This window comes from Neopelma chrysocephalum, unplaced genomic scaffold, assembly GCF_003984885.1.
Source record: "Neopelma chrysocephalum unplaced genomic scaffold, ASM398488v2 Primary Assembly neopelma1_66, whole genome shotgun sequence".
Lineage (NCBI taxonomy): Eukaryota > Metazoa > Chordata > Aves > Passeriformes > Pipridae > Neopelma > Neopelma chrysocephalum.
The window spans coordinates 244,173-263,305 of NW_020897725.1; the positions used below are offsets into that span (position 1 = coordinate 244,173).

The 19,133-nt window shown below is 41.5% G+C and overlaps 1 protein-coding gene across 4 annotated transcripts; it reads right to left on the reverse strand.

Moving 5' to 3' along the window:
* Positions 1–1,171: 1,171 nt before the first annotated feature.
* On the reverse strand, positions 1,172–11,705 carry KCNV1 (potassium voltage-gated channel modifier subfamily V member 1). Of its 4 annotated transcripts, XM_027684515.1 has the most exons (6): positions 11,587–11,705; positions 11,217–11,299; positions 10,494–11,006; positions 8,332–8,858; positions 1,782–2,003; positions 1,537–1,677 (listed from the first exon to the last, which is right to left on the reverse strand). In XM_027684515.1, exons 3-6 carry the CDS (start codon positions 10,973–10,975, stop codon positions 1,649–1,651), a joined length of 1,260 nt encoding a protein of 419 aa, XP_027540316.1. In that variant the 5' UTR covers positions 10,976–11,006; positions 11,217–11,299; positions 11,587–11,705; the 3' UTR covers positions 1,537–1,648. The 4 variants fall into 4 exon arrangements, with proteins under 4 accessions (XP_027540312.1, XP_027540314.1, XP_027540315.1 ...); XM_027684511.1 differs by having other exon boundaries at positions 1,172–2,003; XM_027684513.1 differs by lacking the exon at positions 11,587–11,705 and having other exon boundaries at positions 1,172–2,003; positions 11,217–11,325.
* Between the last annotated feature and the right edge of the window lie 7,428 nt (positions 11,706–19,133).

Genomic DNA, 19,133 nt, shown 5'->3' on the forward strand with positions numbered 1-19,133 from the left:
ATGTTTACACCACAATTTATAGGGAATGACAGAAAAACACACTGTTGTTTCAAAACAAGTATTACTCAGTGTTTATTAAAAGCAGGCTATTTCACCCATTCATACATTCTTGAAGGCAGTTTAAGCCTTCTGTGTACATAAATACATAAAGTTAAATAATCCATGGTTAATAGATATGTTTTTATTATTTATATTGCCCAAAGAAATGTGACATGGAAGAGGTCTGTGACTTTATTTATTTAACCTACTAGTTGAGTTATATGCATTCTATGTCAATGTCATAGTCTAGGACAGTGAAATTATATTAAAGAAAAGCTTTGTTTGCTAAGAATGGTCTTGGGCCACTGTAGAGGTAAATGGTGGGAAACTGAATTGAAAATACCTTTGGTTGTATAACTTTTTTACTTTGTGTACTGCATCAGAGTAAGCATTCAGTCCAACAAGTACTCATTTTTCCTTTGGAACAAAAGATTTTATTAAAGTATTTTTCAAATAATGGGTCAGTGAAGATAATTAACTTTTAAAAAATCAGACCCATTTGGAATACCTACTGATTTTAATGGGAGACAGAGAAATGAGTGGCTTTTTATCTTTTACAATTTCTGTTTCTTCTGCTATCCAATGGTAACTTTACTTGAGCACAAAAACTGTTTAGCTACACAAGTAAGTCATGGAAATCAAAACACATAAAGAAGGTATAGTTCAAATTAATTTGTAAATTACTTGTATATTGCAAAGGCTGTATTAGCTCCTGCAACTTCTGAAGCAAATACAGATGATGCTCTGTAGTATGACACTTATTTCATGACTATTTTATACTTTGCTACAGATCTTGCATCTGCTTAATATTTTCACCTGTCTCCTGATACCCCTTATGTATCTGGTAGCCACTTGCTTCTCTTCAGATGAGGAAATTTCAAACCCATGCACTCCATCCCCCTAACTCCCTGCCACACTGCTCTGGTCTAATAACCTCTTTTTCGTGAAAATGGAGTAGAAGATTGGTGTAAGAAAAGGGATCAAGATTAAGCTTCTTATAGGAATGTCATCCTAAATTTATTCAACATTTCACTTTCTTGGACTTCCCCTTTCAGTCTTCCTGAACGACTTTGACTTTTGTTCTCTCAGTGCAATTACAAAACCTAGATGTTTAAAATTCAAAACACTGTGGTAATTTTCACCAAGACTTTATTACTATACATTAGCAGGGATATAAGAATGGACAAATCATTGCATCATTGTTTTACTTTCATGGATCTATTATTTCCCAATTCACCCATGACAATCCAGTTCTGAGAGCAGGTTTTAGAGCTCATTGAGAGATTTCATGTTATGAATTCTACCTTTCGTATATAATTGTTATTTCAGTACATCCAAGTAAGTAAAACTCCATCTGGAAAAGCAAGTACACTATGTGGCGAATAATAAAAAAGGAGACACTTAATACTACATTTTTGAATTAGTCTATGTGCTATACAAGGTTAAATAACTTCAAAACCAAAAATCATCTGCACCACTGCTCCTTGTACTTGCTCTCTCTCTGCTTTTTAACCGCAACATGTCCATGACACTGCGTGCATATATGTCTCGCAAATTGACATTGATATTTGAATCGCTGGATGAGTTCTTCATGAGTTTCTTTAAAGCTTCACGCTGTCGAAGAGCAGCTTCTTTTATCTTCAGTGTAAAATAACAGGCAGAAAAACGGTCATTTATTATAGCTATTGGCAAAGCCAAAACCAGTATTCCTGATAGAATACACATAAAGGCTACTACCTTACCAATGGTAGTGTCTGGTCTAATGTCACCATAACCAACTGTTGTCATGGAAGTTGTTGCCCACCACCAAGCACCGGGTACGCTTGTGAAAGTGGTGCCTGGCACACCTTGCTCAACAAAGTACTCCACAGTGGAAAATATAGAGATTCCTACAGAGAGGAAAAGCAGCAGAAGGCCAACCTCCTCATAGCACTGAGCGATAGTCATCCCAAGAGAGCGCAAGCCTGAAAGACAAGAAAGGCTGTCAGTGGGTTGATTCATGTAGCTGTCATCACAGCTTTGCAAAACACCTCTTACCTAAAAGCTGACTGCTTTATGTTTTTCTTCAACTGCTAGTGAACATGTTTTGACAATCGCAAAAGCAATAAGGTTGGAAAAGACCTCCAAGATCATCGACTCCAACCTGTAACTGAACACCACCTTTCAGCTAGATCATAGCACTAAGTGCCACATCCAGTTGTTTCATGAACACTTGCAGGGATGGTGACTCCACCACTGCCCTGGGCAGCCTGTTCCAATGCTTAACCATCCCTTCTGTGAAGAAAGTCTTCCTGATGTCCAGCCTGAACCTCTCCTGGCACAGCCTGAGACCGTTTCCCTGTCACTTGTTGCGTGGGAGGGAAGGCTGACCCCCACCTTGCTACAACCTTCTTTCAGGTAGTTGCAGAGAACAATAAGGTCCCCCTTGAACCTCTTTTTCTCCAGGAGAAACAATGCCAGCTTCCTCAGCCGCTCATATGACTTACTCTCTAGACCCTTTACCAGCTCTGTTATCCTTCTCTGGACTTGCTCCAGCATCTCAATGTCTTTCTTGTATTGAAAGGCCAAGAACTGGACACAATACTTGAAGTGTAGCCTCATCAGTACTGAGTATGGAGTGATGACAGCTTTCCTAGACCTGCTGGCCACACTGTACGGGTCAGGATGCCATTGGCCTTCTCAGCCACCTGAGCACATTTCTGGCTCATGTTTAGCTTCCTGTTGATCAGGTCCCCCAGATCCTCCTCCACCAGGCAGCTTTCCAGCCACTTTTCCCCCAGCCTGTAGTGCTGCATGGGGTTGTTGTGACCCAAGTGCAGGACCCACCACTTTACCTTAATGAAACTCATACCACTGGCCTCAGCCCATCAATCCAGCCTGTCCATATCCCACTTCAGAGCCCTCCTACCCTGAAGCAGATCAACACTCTCATCCAACTTAGTGACATCTTCTGCCAGCTCTCTCATAACCCTAGGATGAATCATCTGGACCCAAAGACTTGGATTCTGCTCCCTCTCCCTGTCTACCAGCTCAGGGGGCTGGTTGCCATGAGGATAACCAGTCTCCCTGTTACAGACTGAGGTAAAGAAGGGATTAAGTACCTCAGCCTTTTCATCATCCTTGGTGATAATGATCCCCCTATATTCAATAAAGGATGGAGATTTTCCTTGGCCCTTCTTTTGTTGTTAATGTATTTATAAAAACACCTTTCACAGTGATGGTCAGATTGAGTTCTAGTTGGACTTTCGCTTCTCTAATTTTCTCTCTGCATGACCTAATGTAATCCTTGTGCTCTTCCCGAGTTCTGCCCCTTCTTCCAAAGGTCATAAACTCTCTTTTCTGCCCTGAGTTTCAGCAAAAGCTCCTTGTCCAGACAGGCTGGTCTTCTTTCCCACTGGCTCGTCTGTAGGCACATAGGCAGGGCCTGCTCCTGCACCTTTAAGATTTCTTTCTTAAAGTATGTCCAGCTGTCCTTCACCTCTCTGTTTTTACGGGCTGTTTCCCAAGGGGCTCTCTGAACCAGTGTCCTGAACGGGCCAAAGTCTGCCCTCCAGAAATCCAAGGCAGTGGTTTTTTTTGAGCTCCTACCTCACTTCACCAAGAATTGAAAAGTTTATCGTTTCATGGTCACTATGCCCAAGATGGCCTCTGACCACCACATCTCCCACAAACCCTTCTTCTGGTCTAGTCGGGCACTACCCATAGGCTAAAAAAGAGGTGGTGCTCTCAACACTACTGGGAAAAAGTGATTTAAAGAAATAGATCACAATCTTAGACTGAACTTCCGACATAATCTCTATTTCCTTAATACAGAGCATATAAATTCTCCTCATTACTTATCATTTGAACCATTTACACATATAATTTAGACAAATTAACCTATCTTGATTTAGTAATTGGCTATAAGAGAAGATCTAGCACGGTTTTTAAATAAAAACCAAGCCTCTGTTTTCCAGCCATTGTCTTATTTTTCTTTCGGACCAAGCAGCCCTCAGCTACCAAATTCGTGGTACCAGGTGTGTGCTTAGAGCCCAGTTCAGCTCACTCAGTAACTTTCTTTTTGCTGGGCACTGTTTCTAATCCTTTTATAGTTGTCGCAGACTCTCTTCGACCCCTTTTTCCCCCCAAAAAACTATCACCTTGTATCTGTGGACATCAAAAAAAAAAAAAACGGTTTTCCAGCAACAGCCGCACTTGTGCCAAACTGGAGATGGCAAAGCCTTCCAATGTAAGCTTGTAATCCTGTAAATTCACTGATGTACTGCATCAGTCCTACTGCCCGTGAGCTGCACGGGGAGTTCAGGTGCAGCCGACCATTCTCCATAACCCCCTACATTCCTTTCAAAGCTGCTGATTCAAGACTATAGTGCCCGACAAAGCAAGCAGGAAAGTAAATCCAAAAATAGTGCAATGGATAAATGTTACACACGTAAACAATGAAGGAAGATAACAGGTACCAATTCAGCTGAGACACATGGGAGACTGAAATTATCTTTTCAATCACAAGTGACTTTGGATTGGTTTTTAATACTGTTCTTTAAAAATGAGCTATGTTTTCTCTAATAAATGAAAAAAACACATTCTTTATGAATTACCCTTCATGGGGTAAACTTATCACTAAGCTAGTGTTTGCAAAATAGCTTACTGGAGCTCTGCCTCTGCTTGCAGACTTCACATGCTCGACAGTGTTATAAGCAATTTTATTTGCTTTTCCTTCCACAGTCTCAAACTACAAGATGTTAAATGTCTTGCTTTTGGCTCTTTTTTTTCCCCTGCAGGTCTAATGGGTTTTAAAGCTTTTTGTTTATGTACAGCCAAAAATGGAAGCACACACTAGTTTGTAGGAAATGTTTTGTTAGTTTTTTTCAATGCTATCTGCTACCAACTCCAGTTAAGAACTTGCCCATATCAAAGTTTTATATTACTGTAACTATGATCTGTTGGTTAGAATGTTTATTGCAATGATATAGATTAAATCTGTAACACAAGGGGAATAAGATATATCAGTGAAATCTTTCCTCTCTTATTATGACTACCTCCATATTTTGGAAACACTAATATCAGCAGTGCAAAAGCTCTGTGAGATAACTGCAACGACCCAGATCAAATTCTCATCTTCCAAGGAAATTACTATAAATTACTATGATCCAATTCCCTGTAAAACTTCCTACTGAACAAGGTAGTAACTCCTTTCAGGTAAGCTAGGAAGAAGGTACTCCAATTTAAAATTATCCCTTTAGCACTTGTTTTCAGAGCATAAATTAATATTATAAAAGCCAGGATTTGTACCTTATCATGGATCGAGAATACTACAGCTAGAAAAAATGCATCTCTCACATAAACAAGATTAAAATAAGGAGGAACAGAACAGTGTCTGTTGACTCTTCGTATCACATTGATGACACCTTCAGTAAAATAGTCTTCCTATGGTTAATTACTCTAATTGTTCAGGAGTCTGATTTTTTTATTCTTACTATTCTTAATTCCATTATCCTCACCTGAAATTATGATATAGTTCTTCATGTCTTCAGATGAAGTGAGGACACATTTTTAGACAAATCTATGAATCGGACAAGTTACTGGACTCCACAGCTCATTCTAAGTGAGAACCAGTTGGTATATAATCACATGTATAAAGTATTCTACTATATTATTTTGTAACTTTTTAAAATGTCTATGAGCTCTAGCACATGGCTGAACTAGGGCTGTTCCAGCACAGACACCTCAGCTAGTCTTACAGCTTCCCATGAGAACTCCTTGCCAGGAGATGTGACAGCTTGGTTACTCATGCTTACAAGGTGCTAAGGTGCTGTAACAGAGTTGGCGTGAGGCTGGCAAGCAGCCCAGGCCTTGGAGTAGGAAGGGGAAGCATTTCTGCCATTCAGGTCAAGTTTCATCTCTTTATTGCCCCAAAAGACTGGACACTACAAGCTGATATTCAGGAGCTTCAATTTACACAGCGTTTAAATAACCCTAAATTTTTAGCACTAAAAGTGCTGAAGTTTCACTTTTTCATGTCTCCAGCGGCATGACAGCCTGAAATATGTTACTGTCTTCTCTCAAACATAAGCCCATTGCCATCACAAGTAAGATGCTCACATCCTACTTCTCAAGAAGACCCTCCGTAAGTGCTTCCCAGAGGAGGACCAGCAAAACTTCAGAGAAAACAAGGCCCCAGGAAGAAGACAGCAGCTGAGGAGCATCAGAGAACAAGATAAATGCAGGTTCACTTCTCATCTATTCTTGAAGGCACTAAAATCCATAATTTCGATATCTTAGAAGAATAGTCTCACCCTCTAGCTATACATTTTATGAATAGAGGTACTACTGATTTCTCAGTGGTTCCTTGATGAAGTATAGCACTTTGCATAAATAATTACTCACATCAATCTAGACCAGGTGTTCCTAGGTATCATATTCCTCCTGTGAGCTGGCTTCAGCTTCCAAAGGGGCAGAAATTACTTTTTTCATTTCTTTTTCTGTCCTTTTCCCACAGAAAGGGTTCAGTTGCCCTTTCTTGAAAGTGAAGAAAAGAACTGATATGTTTTTTTCCTCTGACAGCAGGGCCAGGCTGCAGTTGTGATCTCAGCTTAGTTATGGCTCTGCACAGCACTACAGAGATGTTCTCCATGTGACTGTGAACACCTCCACTTGGTGAAAGAAGAATTGCTGCCTACAACTTCTGACCTTGCACTCCTCTTGCCATACAAAACAACTGAGCAGTGCATGAAGCTTTGTCAGGTCTGAGAAGCCAGGAGTTGGAGAGAAGCTTCATTGGGAGGCAGCTTTAAGCTGCCAGATCCGAGGCAAGAGAGCAGAAGAGTTGCAAGCACCACCCTTGAACATTGAGATTTATCTGCCTAGAGCTGTGCAAGGAGGATGGTCTCTATATATGATACTTATGGGGTTCATCTTATATTACGACTTGTGGTTAAGGATGTATTTAGAAGCACATGAACAAAGCTCTCTTCTGCAACATACCTCTACTGGTCAGAAACTGGACGTCATATCTGCAAGTGTTTCTATTTTGATTTATTAGCACATTTATTATTTATTTCATCTTAGTAGCAACATTTCCTCTGACAGAAGATCAAAACAGTGAGTTTCTACATTTAAATTATACAGATCTGATTAGCGTTCTGGACCTAAATGGGCAGCAACTGAACTACCAAAGAAGCAAGCACAGTGATGGTAACACTGCTCTGAACAGTTTAAACAGATATGTATGTTGCTTTTTGTACTTTGAAACTAGTATTTTGGTCCCTGTAAAAAGAACAAATATTTTGGTTCCAGCATACCTCCAGATTAGGATACTAGATTTTTATATGATTAATTCACTTCTAGCTAACATGGAATTATTAAACTCAATATTAAAGGCACTCAACATTGTGACATAGACTGTGGTAATACTGCATAATGACTTTAAGAATAAATAGGACCAAGTGTTTTGACCATCCATGAAAGTTAATGTACTTGAAGTTTACAGTTATACAAGCAGCTCAAACATCTGGTTTCAAACTGATAGAAAGAGTCATAGAACTGAATTTCACACATTCATTCTGTAACAGTAAAATGCAATAAACCAGAAACTTTATAACTAGAATCAACATACTTTTGGATGACTATTTTGTTAGCACAAAAGTGTCTTGATGAGATTAAATCTTTTTATTTTCAAAATAAAGTTTGAGAGGAATGCATTCACATTAGTGCTACCCTCAAAGTGGGTATAAGCCTTTCTTTCAAAAAACTTCTACCAAACCCTGCAAAACTTATAATGAAGCAAAACTAACACATTGCCAGACCAAACCGTTATAAGCTTCCTCTCAACTGCTTTCTAAGGGACAGTTATGCATTAGTATAGGAATAATGTAGGGTTGAGAGTAAGTTTAAATACTTCCCAAACCCCTATGATTATGCTTAGTAGCATCAAAGCTACTCCATCCCATTGTTCATTGGGAACAAAAATAGAGACACATTCTGCTGTTGTGAGCACACTAACTCCTGCTAGAATTGGGGCCAATTCACAGAGATGGCTTTTAAAACAAATGGACAGGCATCAACCAATTCCTGCTTCATGGTTGGAATCCTGGAAGGGTACACTGGGTGCATTTTAAGGATGATCATCACCGCCTTCAGAACAGGCTAATATTGCAGGACAGAGACCATGATTTACTATTGGCATCTAATTTTTCAAAGCTTTGGCAGAAATCCACACAAAACGGAGGACTGTGCCCAGGGACTACTGTTGCAGGCAGCAAAACTAAGAAGTACCACTGCTACGGCCAAAAGTACCTGTCGAATGTCTTCCCAGCTTCAACATCCGCAGGGCTCTGAGCAGTCTCAGCACTTGGACAATACGTCCCACGTTCTCCAGCTCTTGAGAGCTCTCACCACCACACAGGCTCTCCACCAGCAGGGTGATGTAGAATGGCAAAATAGCAAGGAGGTCTATAATGTTTGCCACATTCCTCAGGAAGCGACACCGATCTCGTGCACACAGGAACCTTAAAACAAACTCCACTGTGAACCACGCAATGCACAGGTACTCGAGGGCATCCAGTAGTGGGGGTGCCAGCCAGCTTAGCTCTACCGAAATCAAAGCCATGTTGGCAATGGACACAACAACAAAAACCATGGACAAAGTGCCAAAAGTCCTGGCTGCTGCAGAGGAGCCAGGCTTTTCCAAAACTTCCCAAAGTTTCTGTCTGACACTGGGACAGAGGGTACCAGAAAAGTCCTCTTCTTCATCTTGGGCATCCAGTTCTTCTGCATCTTTCTTGATGTCTAAGGCTTCACTCAGCTCCTTTCTCCTGAAGTACCTGTCCAGGAACCACCCCCCCAAAAGATTTTTAATACTAATATGCGTATTCTTTTCATCCTGTACCATGCAAGTCATTACACATTAATACACATTAAAGTATACCATACTCAGAAAACCCTAATATCAAGCATATGGTTGAAGATTTTGTTAACTGAGACCCTGCAGCATGTTTCCACTGACCTGATATACTTCTATTCCCCCATTTCACATCAGTGACACTTTCTATGTGCAGAGTAATTTTATTCTGATATCATTTTATTTATATGGATCATGTTGACTACAGCAGAATCTGCTGCATGACTAACATGCACTCTTGTAAGCAATTCTGGCATCCCCAGATCCTCTGTTTTTAAACGGTTCTCAGTTTGATTAATGATATTGCATTTTTATTACATTGGTGTGTATTTGCAATACTAAAACTGATGGCATATTAAAAACCAGAAAATGAAGTTCTGATCAATACATACTAAGATGACAAGGTATCTTTCTTTTTTTAAATATATGGGTCCTCACACAAAGTGCACACGGATTTGTGCTGAGCAAAATTTACAGTCTGCAAATACATAATTTGTCAGAGCAAGAGCATATTTACAGAATAATTGCATGAAACAAAAACATACTGAAAGTACACCAAAGAAGTAGGAGTTTTCAGTTACACCTGTCAGGGAAGGAAGAAAGGGATGAAAACTGGGCTTCAACTCTCTCAGCTACAGAACTAAAGCCACTAGCATAAGATAACTGATATCCATTTGAGGTGAGATTGCTTGTTTTCTTTCCAGTAATTTTGACATAACTGCTTTAGATAAATAGCACTTACACTCTTTAGAAAATCCATTTCTTCAACACAAAAAAACCAAACCAGTGCCATTAAAAATGGTGGAAAAAAATTAAAATGAACTGCAAATAGAATTAACAGAAACATCCTGGGGGTGGTTCAGTCGAAACCCACCTCGTTCCTAAACTGCCTGTTACAATTTGTCTCCAGTGAGCCATGTTCCCGCTATTGCTACCCCCTCCCTGTAAGCTGCTACATCCATGTGAGATGCTTCCTTTCATGGCTCCTGCTGGAGCCATGCCACCCACACTCAGCCTGGCAGGTGACCAGCCCCCCCTTCTGCCTCTCCTGCTTGGATTTGGAAATCCTTCAAAATGAAAGTGTGGCGTGGGGAAGATTCAAACCCTCCCAGCATAGTGCCTGACTCCACATCCAGTCACTCTGGGATAACCTCAAACTGAATGACTAAAGGGGTATCTCTCCTTTCACAACCTTTTTCATCTCCAGCATTGTCCTCTTCAAACATCTGAGCTTCTATGGCCAGTCTGAAGCCAGTACAGGACAACCCAGACCCTGTTCCTTTTAGGGTCTCACTATCTTGACCTCACTGCCAACCTATTGCTCAGCAAAGGTTATCTGTGACCTCCCCCAATACATCTCCTCCCATTTTTGACACCCATTCACCTCTAGAACAGCACTCGGGGCTGAACTCATCCAGCTTTGAGCACACTTTTCTGAATGCACTGCTACCTCACCTATCCCCGCTGCTGGGTCTCTCATCTGTGTGTCCCTGAATGCAAGTCAGTGCTGAGCTCACCCAGCCCACTATCCCACAAACCTCATCTTCCCACAACTCACCGGTCTCTGCAGCAGGAATCAATGCTGAGCTCATCCAAACCCCAGTATTGGATCTCTTGCAGGAAGGAGAGTGCACATAGCTGCTCCATCACATGCAGCCTCCCTGTCTGGTAGTAATTCAGGATGTAGTGAAATGCCTGTGAGCTCCGATCAAAGAAATATTCATTCTCCACGAGGTTGGCATCATCACAAAGCTCAAGGAGGCCAGAGGCCACATCCCGGGCAGCAGAGACCACTACAGCCAGTTTGCCAAGGCGGGTGTCAGGGTAGCAAGACAAAGTTTGCTGGGACATTACAAAGCGGCTGCCTCCTACGTTGATAGTAAAGCAGTCCAAGGGGGGAATGACCTTCTGGAGCAGGGGTCCCTGCTCTTCCTCACTGGAGAAAACACTGGAGTTCAGCGAACCCAGGGACATGCTACTCCCTGGTTCGTCCAGGGATGCTTGGGAAGAAAGAGACATGCAGCAGGGAGGCGACTTCATCCTGTAGCTGCCAGCAGCAGCCCACACTCTCCTGGATCAAAAACACAACAAAGCTGCAGAGAAGACTGCCCCGCCTGGGGGGCGGCCAGACCAGGCTGGGAATGTGTCCCTCGCCTCTGGCTACCGTCCCAGAGACACCTCACCGCCCCCGCTGACTCCGAGCGGTACCTCCATCTAAGCGGAGGGTGTTGCACGCCCAACGCCGCCCGCACCCCCGAGGATGCTGAAGGAGCCACGGTACCTGAGGCGGCGTCACCTCGTGCTGTCCGCGCCGGCACCATCCGCCCGCGACGGCCCCTCCGCTTCAGCGCTCATCTCCAGCCGCTGGGTCAGGGTGCGGGAAACCAACCGGGACGACACAACACGGAACACTGGCTTCAGCGGGGACTCCGGGCAGCGCCCCGACAGAAGCCCGGGGGACTGCGCCGCTTCCCTACCCGCCGCTTCCCTGCCCGCCCCGTCCCCTCCCGCCCCGCGACCGCACTTCACCCGGGGCTGCTGCCGCCGGAGATCAGCCCCGCGCCCCTCGGCCCCCGTTTCCGGGGCTGCCGCCGCGGACCGGGCGAATAGGTACCGCTGCTCCCCGCCCTCCTCACCTGCCCCTGCCTCACCTGTCCGCCGCCCGGCTGTGCCGCCCCCTCGGCGGCAGCCTCCGCTCGCTCCCCCGGCTCCGAACCTCTGGGCAGCACCAGCGCCCCTCCATGGTGGGTCATGTGCTGCGGGGGGCAGGCGGGAGCGGGGGCTGCGCGGGCTGGGCCGGGCGGAGCCGCTGCGGGGCCGAGCCGCCCCCTGCCCCGCCCCGCCCGGCACGGCTCTGGCACTGCACCGGCACGGCCCTGGACTGCGGGACCCCCTGCAGGAGGGTCGGGATCCGCTGTGTGCCAGCGCTCCGGGCTCCCTGCGCCCACCGGGTGCTCCCTCCGGGACAAACCAGCCCCTGCGAACTTCTGCGAGAGAGTTCGCAGGGCTGTTTGGAAGTTGCCCTCCCGTACTGGGTGGGCAGTAGATAACGCGTTTCTAAGTAGATAACGCGTCCTCACTTAGGCTGCCTGCTCCCACGGCTCAAGTCTGAAGTCACTCGCATAAAGCAGTTATTGTAAAGGCAAGTCGGTGTGTGTGAGCGAGCCTGTTTTAACTGACCTGCAGTCAACCTGTTTTCAAAAATACTCTGCAGTATCTTTGTCACTCTCCTATGCTGACTTTTTAAGTCCTCAGTTCGCCCTTTTTACTATATTTCCTTTTCTCCTATGAAACAGTTATTTCTGACAAATTGAAAATATTTGCTCTGACAAATTTAAAATATTTGCGTTTGCAAATTTGCATTTTCTGCTGCCTTTGACTCCTTGCCAGGGCGGGCAGCTGCTGGCATTGCAATAGAGCCTCCCAGGAGGGGAAATTCTGGAGCGTGCAAAATGTGGCATTTTGTGTTGTGCCACCAGCATCATGTGCTGTGCCATCAGCTTTTGATTCCACTTGTTGCATACAGCTGTGTCCAGTTATGCACATTTCTAACATTTACTGCAGAGTGGTCTCATAGCAGTTCATCTTTTGGATGCTGGTAATACATATTTTACATGAAGCTGAGCTGAACATTTACTGTATTGCAGCATTGCAACACCTGCAGCAACCTCTCTACTCAGCACTTGTTGGCATAGAAATCTGCTCCAAGTGACTGTTGGCAAAGGCATACACTGATCAGAGAGAATCTGGTAGAGAAGAGCAAGGGTGGGGTTTGTAAGTCAAGAAGAAAAGACAGAGTGGAAGGGAATGAGCATTGTAATAGCCTTCAGACATGTAAAAAGCTGCTCACAAATATGAAGGGTAATATACTCTGTTCTCCTTGGACACATTGGACAGGTGTAGAAATTCTGAATTTCAAATGTGTCATAAAGAAAAATAATTACTTATTTGCATAGACATTTTACTTTTTATTGTTAAAACCAATCAAATTTAAAAATAATTTAAATGAATAAATACAAAACTTCATTCATTTTCCTTTGACACTGTCAACAGCTGCTGTTATGCAGCTGGCTCACAGGAATCACCCATTTTTAGTCCAGGATTGCCATTCAGGAGTGCAGTCCCTCTGATGGATAGCAATTAAACCAGCACTTAATTAAAAGTAATAACCAAAAAATTACTTAAAACTGTGAAACCAATTTGTTAAGACTATCAATGGGAAGTACCTCAGAACAGCGAGATGCCTTACTGACTGTAATAGACCATCATTGTTCAGTCATTAAACTACTAACTCAACCTCTTTTCAGTAGTCATTCTTTCCATCAGCCAGAAAGACTTTTTCAGGAATATTTTCTCCATTAGAAGAGAGATCTGAAAACACTCCCCTCCCATCACAATGATTCAAGGGGTGGATGCTTTCAATTACTTCAGATCTACTGGTGTTTCTAAAAGCCTGGCTATAAGTTTTGATTTTGTCTAGTCAAAGTGAGTATCAAATGCCCAGCCTCATTAAAACTGTAGATCATTTTCTCATAAAATACTCTGATGTATTATTTTCACCACATGTATGGGACTTTGAGAGACAAAGTTCATCCTTCTGTTTATTTATGTCCTTTATGGAATAATGACTGCATACAGGTATGTCACTTCAAAGTAAATTTTTTGTCTGATTATCAGCTGTTCAGACCAGAATGTTTTCTTCAAAGCACTAGAGGAAAGCCACATGTTAAGGATATTCTTTCCCTTAGTTTCATGCATTCTTCTATTCACTCCTCACTGCAGGAAAGCGACATCACCAGCAAAATACCATAGTGTTCATAACTTCCATAATGCAAACTCACATCACTGCAATTAGATGGGAGATCCACATATGATATAGCATCTTAATTCTGAGTGCTGGTTCTCTTCTAGTCATAAACTTTCAGAAAACTGTTGTGAAAATTATTTTCAAATGTATCACTAAAATAAATCTGGGACATTTCAAAGAAATTAGAATAATGCTTTGTGAGTAGAAAGGCTCAAAAATAGACAATTTATTTTTCTACCACTAGAGACACAAGAAACAGGCACTACTGGCACATATTTTATTTTCTGTGGAACTCTTAAAGGAGCTGCTATTCATTGTTCCTGCTCATATGTATATGAGGAACCAAAGTAACAACTTTTGTAATTTTATTATTCCTTGGCAAACCGACTCAAGCAACCATATTCATATCTCCCTGGAGCAGTGGAAAAACTGCTATAACAGTACAAAGAGTCATTTGATGTTACTCACTCTGCCAGTGAAATGCTGCTGCTGAAGTGAACCACGGACATTTCCAAGATGGTTTGGCTCATGGAATTTGTGACACTGGATAGAACCATGCCTGCCTGGTTCAGAGCTGTGGTTCAGACAAAAGGGGTTACTGTACTATTCTGTCACGTCAGAATATCTGTGACAACTGAACGCTAGTGACATCTGTCTGAACTGTTGTCTTTACCAATGCTACGGCTGATATTTCCCTGGTATATCACTGACTGAAAAAACAGATTGCATTATTTCAAGAGATTGTACAAAAAAAAATTTGCTGGAATGCTGAAATATGAGTTGCAACCCAGTATGTCTGTTGTGGGAGTTGAAAAATTTGCTTCAGCAAAAAGCCAGCTGTTACAAAAACCTCTTTATAATATGTTTTTCTGATATTCTCTACTCATGTTGAAAGCTATGATTTTTTGGCAATTGTGTAGTCACTTTTTCCAGCTGGTATACTGTGATATACAGGAAAAGCCAGGATGTGCAGGTGCCGACATTTGTCCTTATCTTTTCAGGTAGCCTTGATTCTCTTCTTAGAGAAGTAGTGCTTCACAATCAACTGATTGTGAGTTACTGTCATTTCTGACACATTATGTTTTCAGATTTTTAAAGTGTTTTGATCTCATATATTAGTCTGTGTTTGGAACTTAAAATCTGATTTGCTCTCCCAGATCTTATGTGGTAGAAGAGAGGGAAAGAATTAGGAAAAAGTATGATAGGTAGGACATATTGAGGGAAAACTTCCTCCAGGAACACCTTCTTAGTTTTCAGCAGCACAGGAATTTCATAAGTGAGAGGCTGCATGGAGCCTAACATGTTTAATAACCTTTTATGATGCTGCAAGTTCTTGTTTGAACATATTTCTTTTTTGATGTTGATAAGACTTTGTTCAAGATTCTCCACAATTTAACCATGCATAGGATGAAAGATCCCACTCAGTTCTGTTAAATTGTCCTTTGATCTGGTGCTGTGATTGCTGAATAATGGGTTCCTGCTCATGTTGCCAGCGCTATTCATGATTTTCCTGACATCTGCCATACAGTAGTTTCTATGGAAGTGGTCAGTTTCAATAATATATATTTAGTTTTTTATATGGATCCAAGTTTTGTGAGTAATAAATCATAGCAAGTGTTAAAATTAATGGATGTTGGCAGTTTTAGTATTTGTCTGTTGCAAATTTTGTAAAAGATGCAAGCCATTGAGCCCTGAGTTCCATTGCATTCAACGCGAGATATAATCTGTATCATAAACTCCATTCCCGTCACACAGATCATGAGTCACTCCTGCAAATGACAGTGGTACTGGCTAGATCCCCTGCTGAATCTTCCCCTTTGGTTAGTGTGAAGCAGGGCTCTTCGTGAGCAGTTGTGGGTCCTTTACAATCTAGTTATCTGAAGCCTGCCTTCCTTTCTTATAGTCTGAGAGCTGCTGTAATGTCACTCTTGCAAAAACAGGTGAGAAAATACTAAACCTAGAAATTCTGTAGACAACTCTCTGCTGTTTCCTTTGGCAAGTGAAATAAGAGCTTATTAACACATCTTTATTCCCTCCAGGGATATTCTGCTCTTCTTGTGGAAATGGTCCAGCCGAAACCAGCCAGATCTCACTTCCTTTGAGCTAGCTGCACAGAACAGACAGATCAGAAGACACACAGTTTGGTTCACATTGTGTGAAAACAGTTTAAGAGAGTAGGGAATCAGGGCTATGTTAAGAAAGCTGTTTTCAGTATCTCTGAACACTACCCACTTTCAGACCCTATTTATTTTCTTGCCTTTTACAATGTGGTAGGAAGTAAAAAAAGCGTAGCTGGGGAGGTAGTTCTGTAGAGCAATTTACATATATGAGCAGTTTTATTTTCAAAGTAAGGGCTACCTGTACATCCATCAACTGCATAGGGAGGCAAGTTGCTGATATTTTCTGCTGAAATTGTAATGGAAATGGGCTTTAATATATAAAACTTGGTTCGGTAAACATATGTCTAATGCTAGGCTGGATGTTATTTTCATTGTTATTAGACTGGTGAAGGGGATTAATAAGAATTTTCAAATTTTAATTTTAGCTGCATTATGCCAAATCCCCAAAGTCCTCAGAGATGAATAAAAGATATGCAATCATAACTGACTGTTGACCTACCCAATGCAATTTTATGAGCTATTACTCTCCATCCTCCTATCACTGAACAGGTACAACCCAACAATGCCAAGGAAGATTACATGTAAATATCAAGAGGAAGAATAGTTCTCTTTAAACAGGGCCATGCTTTTACTCTGAACGAAAGCTCCTATGGCTTACTGTGCAAAATCATGCCTTATTCACAATAAATTTTAAAATAGATCAAAGAGAGTGAAGTCCTTTAACATAGGAAGAACTTTAAAGCAACCAATCTGAGATTTAAACCCATATTAACAGAGACAGAATAAACATTAAATGCATGCCACAATCTATGTATTTCTCCTGATACTATCCCTGCCTAGGATTACGTTTTATTCAGCAGCTAAAGTCACTGCTCTATAAGCCAACCAGCAAAGCTTTTAGTCTTCTCCTTAAGTAAACTTGAAGTTACTTCTCCTTCAGATGAAATCTTTTTATTTGGTAAATGTCAGTTCCTTTTCTGCTAGCAATTCAGGTAAATGCTGCAGCTCTTAAATCAATTTTGTATTCATTCTTTCCTGTGGTCTGTTCCAATGATTACATTTCACTGTTTGTGTTTCTTCATTAGTTTCTCCTGTGATAATTTACCACACAGACTTTTGCTTCCTTTCAAGACCTTATTACCTGAGTTATTTGTAAACTGAGGTGCAAGTGCTTGTCTTAGCCAGCTCTCATCACCAGGGCAAGGACCTGGTTGGGCCATCTTCTGGGAATTTCAAACCAACATCAGTTCTCACTGCTCTTCTCCATAGAGAGTTGCTACATTCTTATGTATACATTGGCATTGTTAATGTTAATAACACCTCAACACATTTGTTTATAAATTAAGGGAAGTGTAGTTGGACGGGCTGGAATAGGGTTGATTTTCCTCAAAGCAGCCCATATGGGGCCATGTTTTAGATTTGTGACCAAAATGGTGTCGGTAACACACCAGTATTTTAGCTAGTGCTGGACAGTGCTTACACAATGTCAAGACCTTCTTCATTTCCTACTCTGACCTCCAAGGAGTAGGCTGGGGGGTGGGCAAGAGGCTGTGAGGGGGCACAGCTGGGACAGCTGACCCAAACTGAGATATTCCATACCATATGACATTATGGGCAGTGGTAAAACTGAGTCAGGGTAAGTCTTTTGAAACCAGCCATTGCTTGGAAACTGGCTGGCCCCTGTCTGTGAGTGAGAGAAGGTGAGTGAGTGCCTTTGCATCACTTGTTTGTTTGTTTCTTTTTCCTCCTTCCCTTACAAAATTGTCTTTCTCTCAAACCATATGGTTTTCTTGCTTTTAACCTTCCTATTTTCTGCCCCATCCCACCACAGGGGGAAAAAATCATCATCTGGGTGAGGGCTCATCTGCCACTTAGGAAAGCCCATTGCAGGAAAGAACATGATGTGCTGCTGCAATGTTGTGCTTGATTAGTAAACCCAATTATATGAAACAAGTAAGATCCACTCTTCCTTTCAGAACATGAAAAACTTGTACAGCTGTTACCATTTTTTTACGCAGCCTTGACTTTCTGATGACTCTTCATTGTTCTCTTATGATAAGAAAAAACACTTCTGTAAGCTATTATGGAGAGACCTGTGTATGCAGATGAACCCAGAGACACTCTGAGGAGAAAGATCTTGCAAAGAATTATACATATTTTTCACTTTATGAAATTTACTGTCCATCTTCAAGATAATCCTCTATTAAGATAGTTGAATAGCTGAGAAGGGAAGAGTTGAAGAGACAAAAATCATATAGTCAGGGATTTTTCTCTTCTAAGAGTGCAAACAGGTTGGAGCCAGACCTTTTTTCATAGAACCAAAAATAATAATAACCTGTTATTATTTACTTTCTCATTATACACTTTAGAAGAGATGATAGACAATGATCTTTTAAATTTTAAACATCTCTCAGGCAATAAAGTCTATACTGTTCAAAGACACTGGCTCCTGAATGTGTTCATTGTGTTATGCAACACATCATGATGTTCTGGTAGCACGCTGGACAAAAAAATAATCCCTTTTTTTTAGGCTTTAATTTTGCCTTTGTTTTTCCCACTTATAAAAGTATAGAAAGTATAACAGCCAACAGCAAGAATATCTTCTTTAAAAGTGATATGATCAATTCGAGCCTAAAAAAATATTACTTATACATATAAATCAGTAGCAATATCTGAGAAATAGTTAGTTGGAAATAAAATTATTTTAGGCAAAGCTAATCATTATTTATTAAGAATTTCTGTAACACTGGCAAATTATCCACCTCTGACAGCTTTCAAATATTGAGTCATTAATAAAATTTTTTATTGTCTTAACGTATGTATCTGCACTAATGGAAAAATATCCAATCCATCTGTCTATGTACTTAACAATTCCGTTTGCAACTCTGAACAGGCATAATAGCTGAGCATCTGATAATAAACAGGAGAACTAGAACAGGCATGTCTTCATACAGAAAGAAACATCACCATGGAAATAACTTCAGATGAATTTGTGCAGTGCAGAAGAGACGCATGTTGAGGCAACCTCATTTCTGCTGATTTTAAGTGGGGTTTCTTTGCCCCAGAATCCTGCAATTTACATTTTTTATGTTGAAGAATTTCCTTCAATTAATAATGCAAAATCCCATACTTGGCGTAGCATGTAAAAGGACTGTTCACCGTCTTTTCAGTCATCCAAATTAGCTCAAGAGCCTTTAAATTTACAAAATTAATTTGGGTATATTGGCTAACCTCACATATAGCCTGTAGCTAGAATAATTAATTTTGATAG

Excerpts from the sequence above, each read along its gene's own strand:
- KCNV1 (XM_027684511.1), bottom strand. The coding sequence starts at position 10,975 with ATGAAGTCGCCTCCCTGCTGCATGTCTCTTTCTTCCCAAGCATCCCTG. Across the intron at positions 8,859-10,493 it reads GATTCCTGCTGCAGAGACCG|GTACTTCAGGAGAAAGGAGC; the intron begins GTGAGTTGTGGG and ends GTTCCTGGACAG. Across the intron at positions 2,004-8,331 it reads GCTGGGAAGACATTCGACAG|GCTTGCGCTCTCTTGGGATG; the intron begins GTACTTTTGGCC and ends CTTGTCTTTCAG.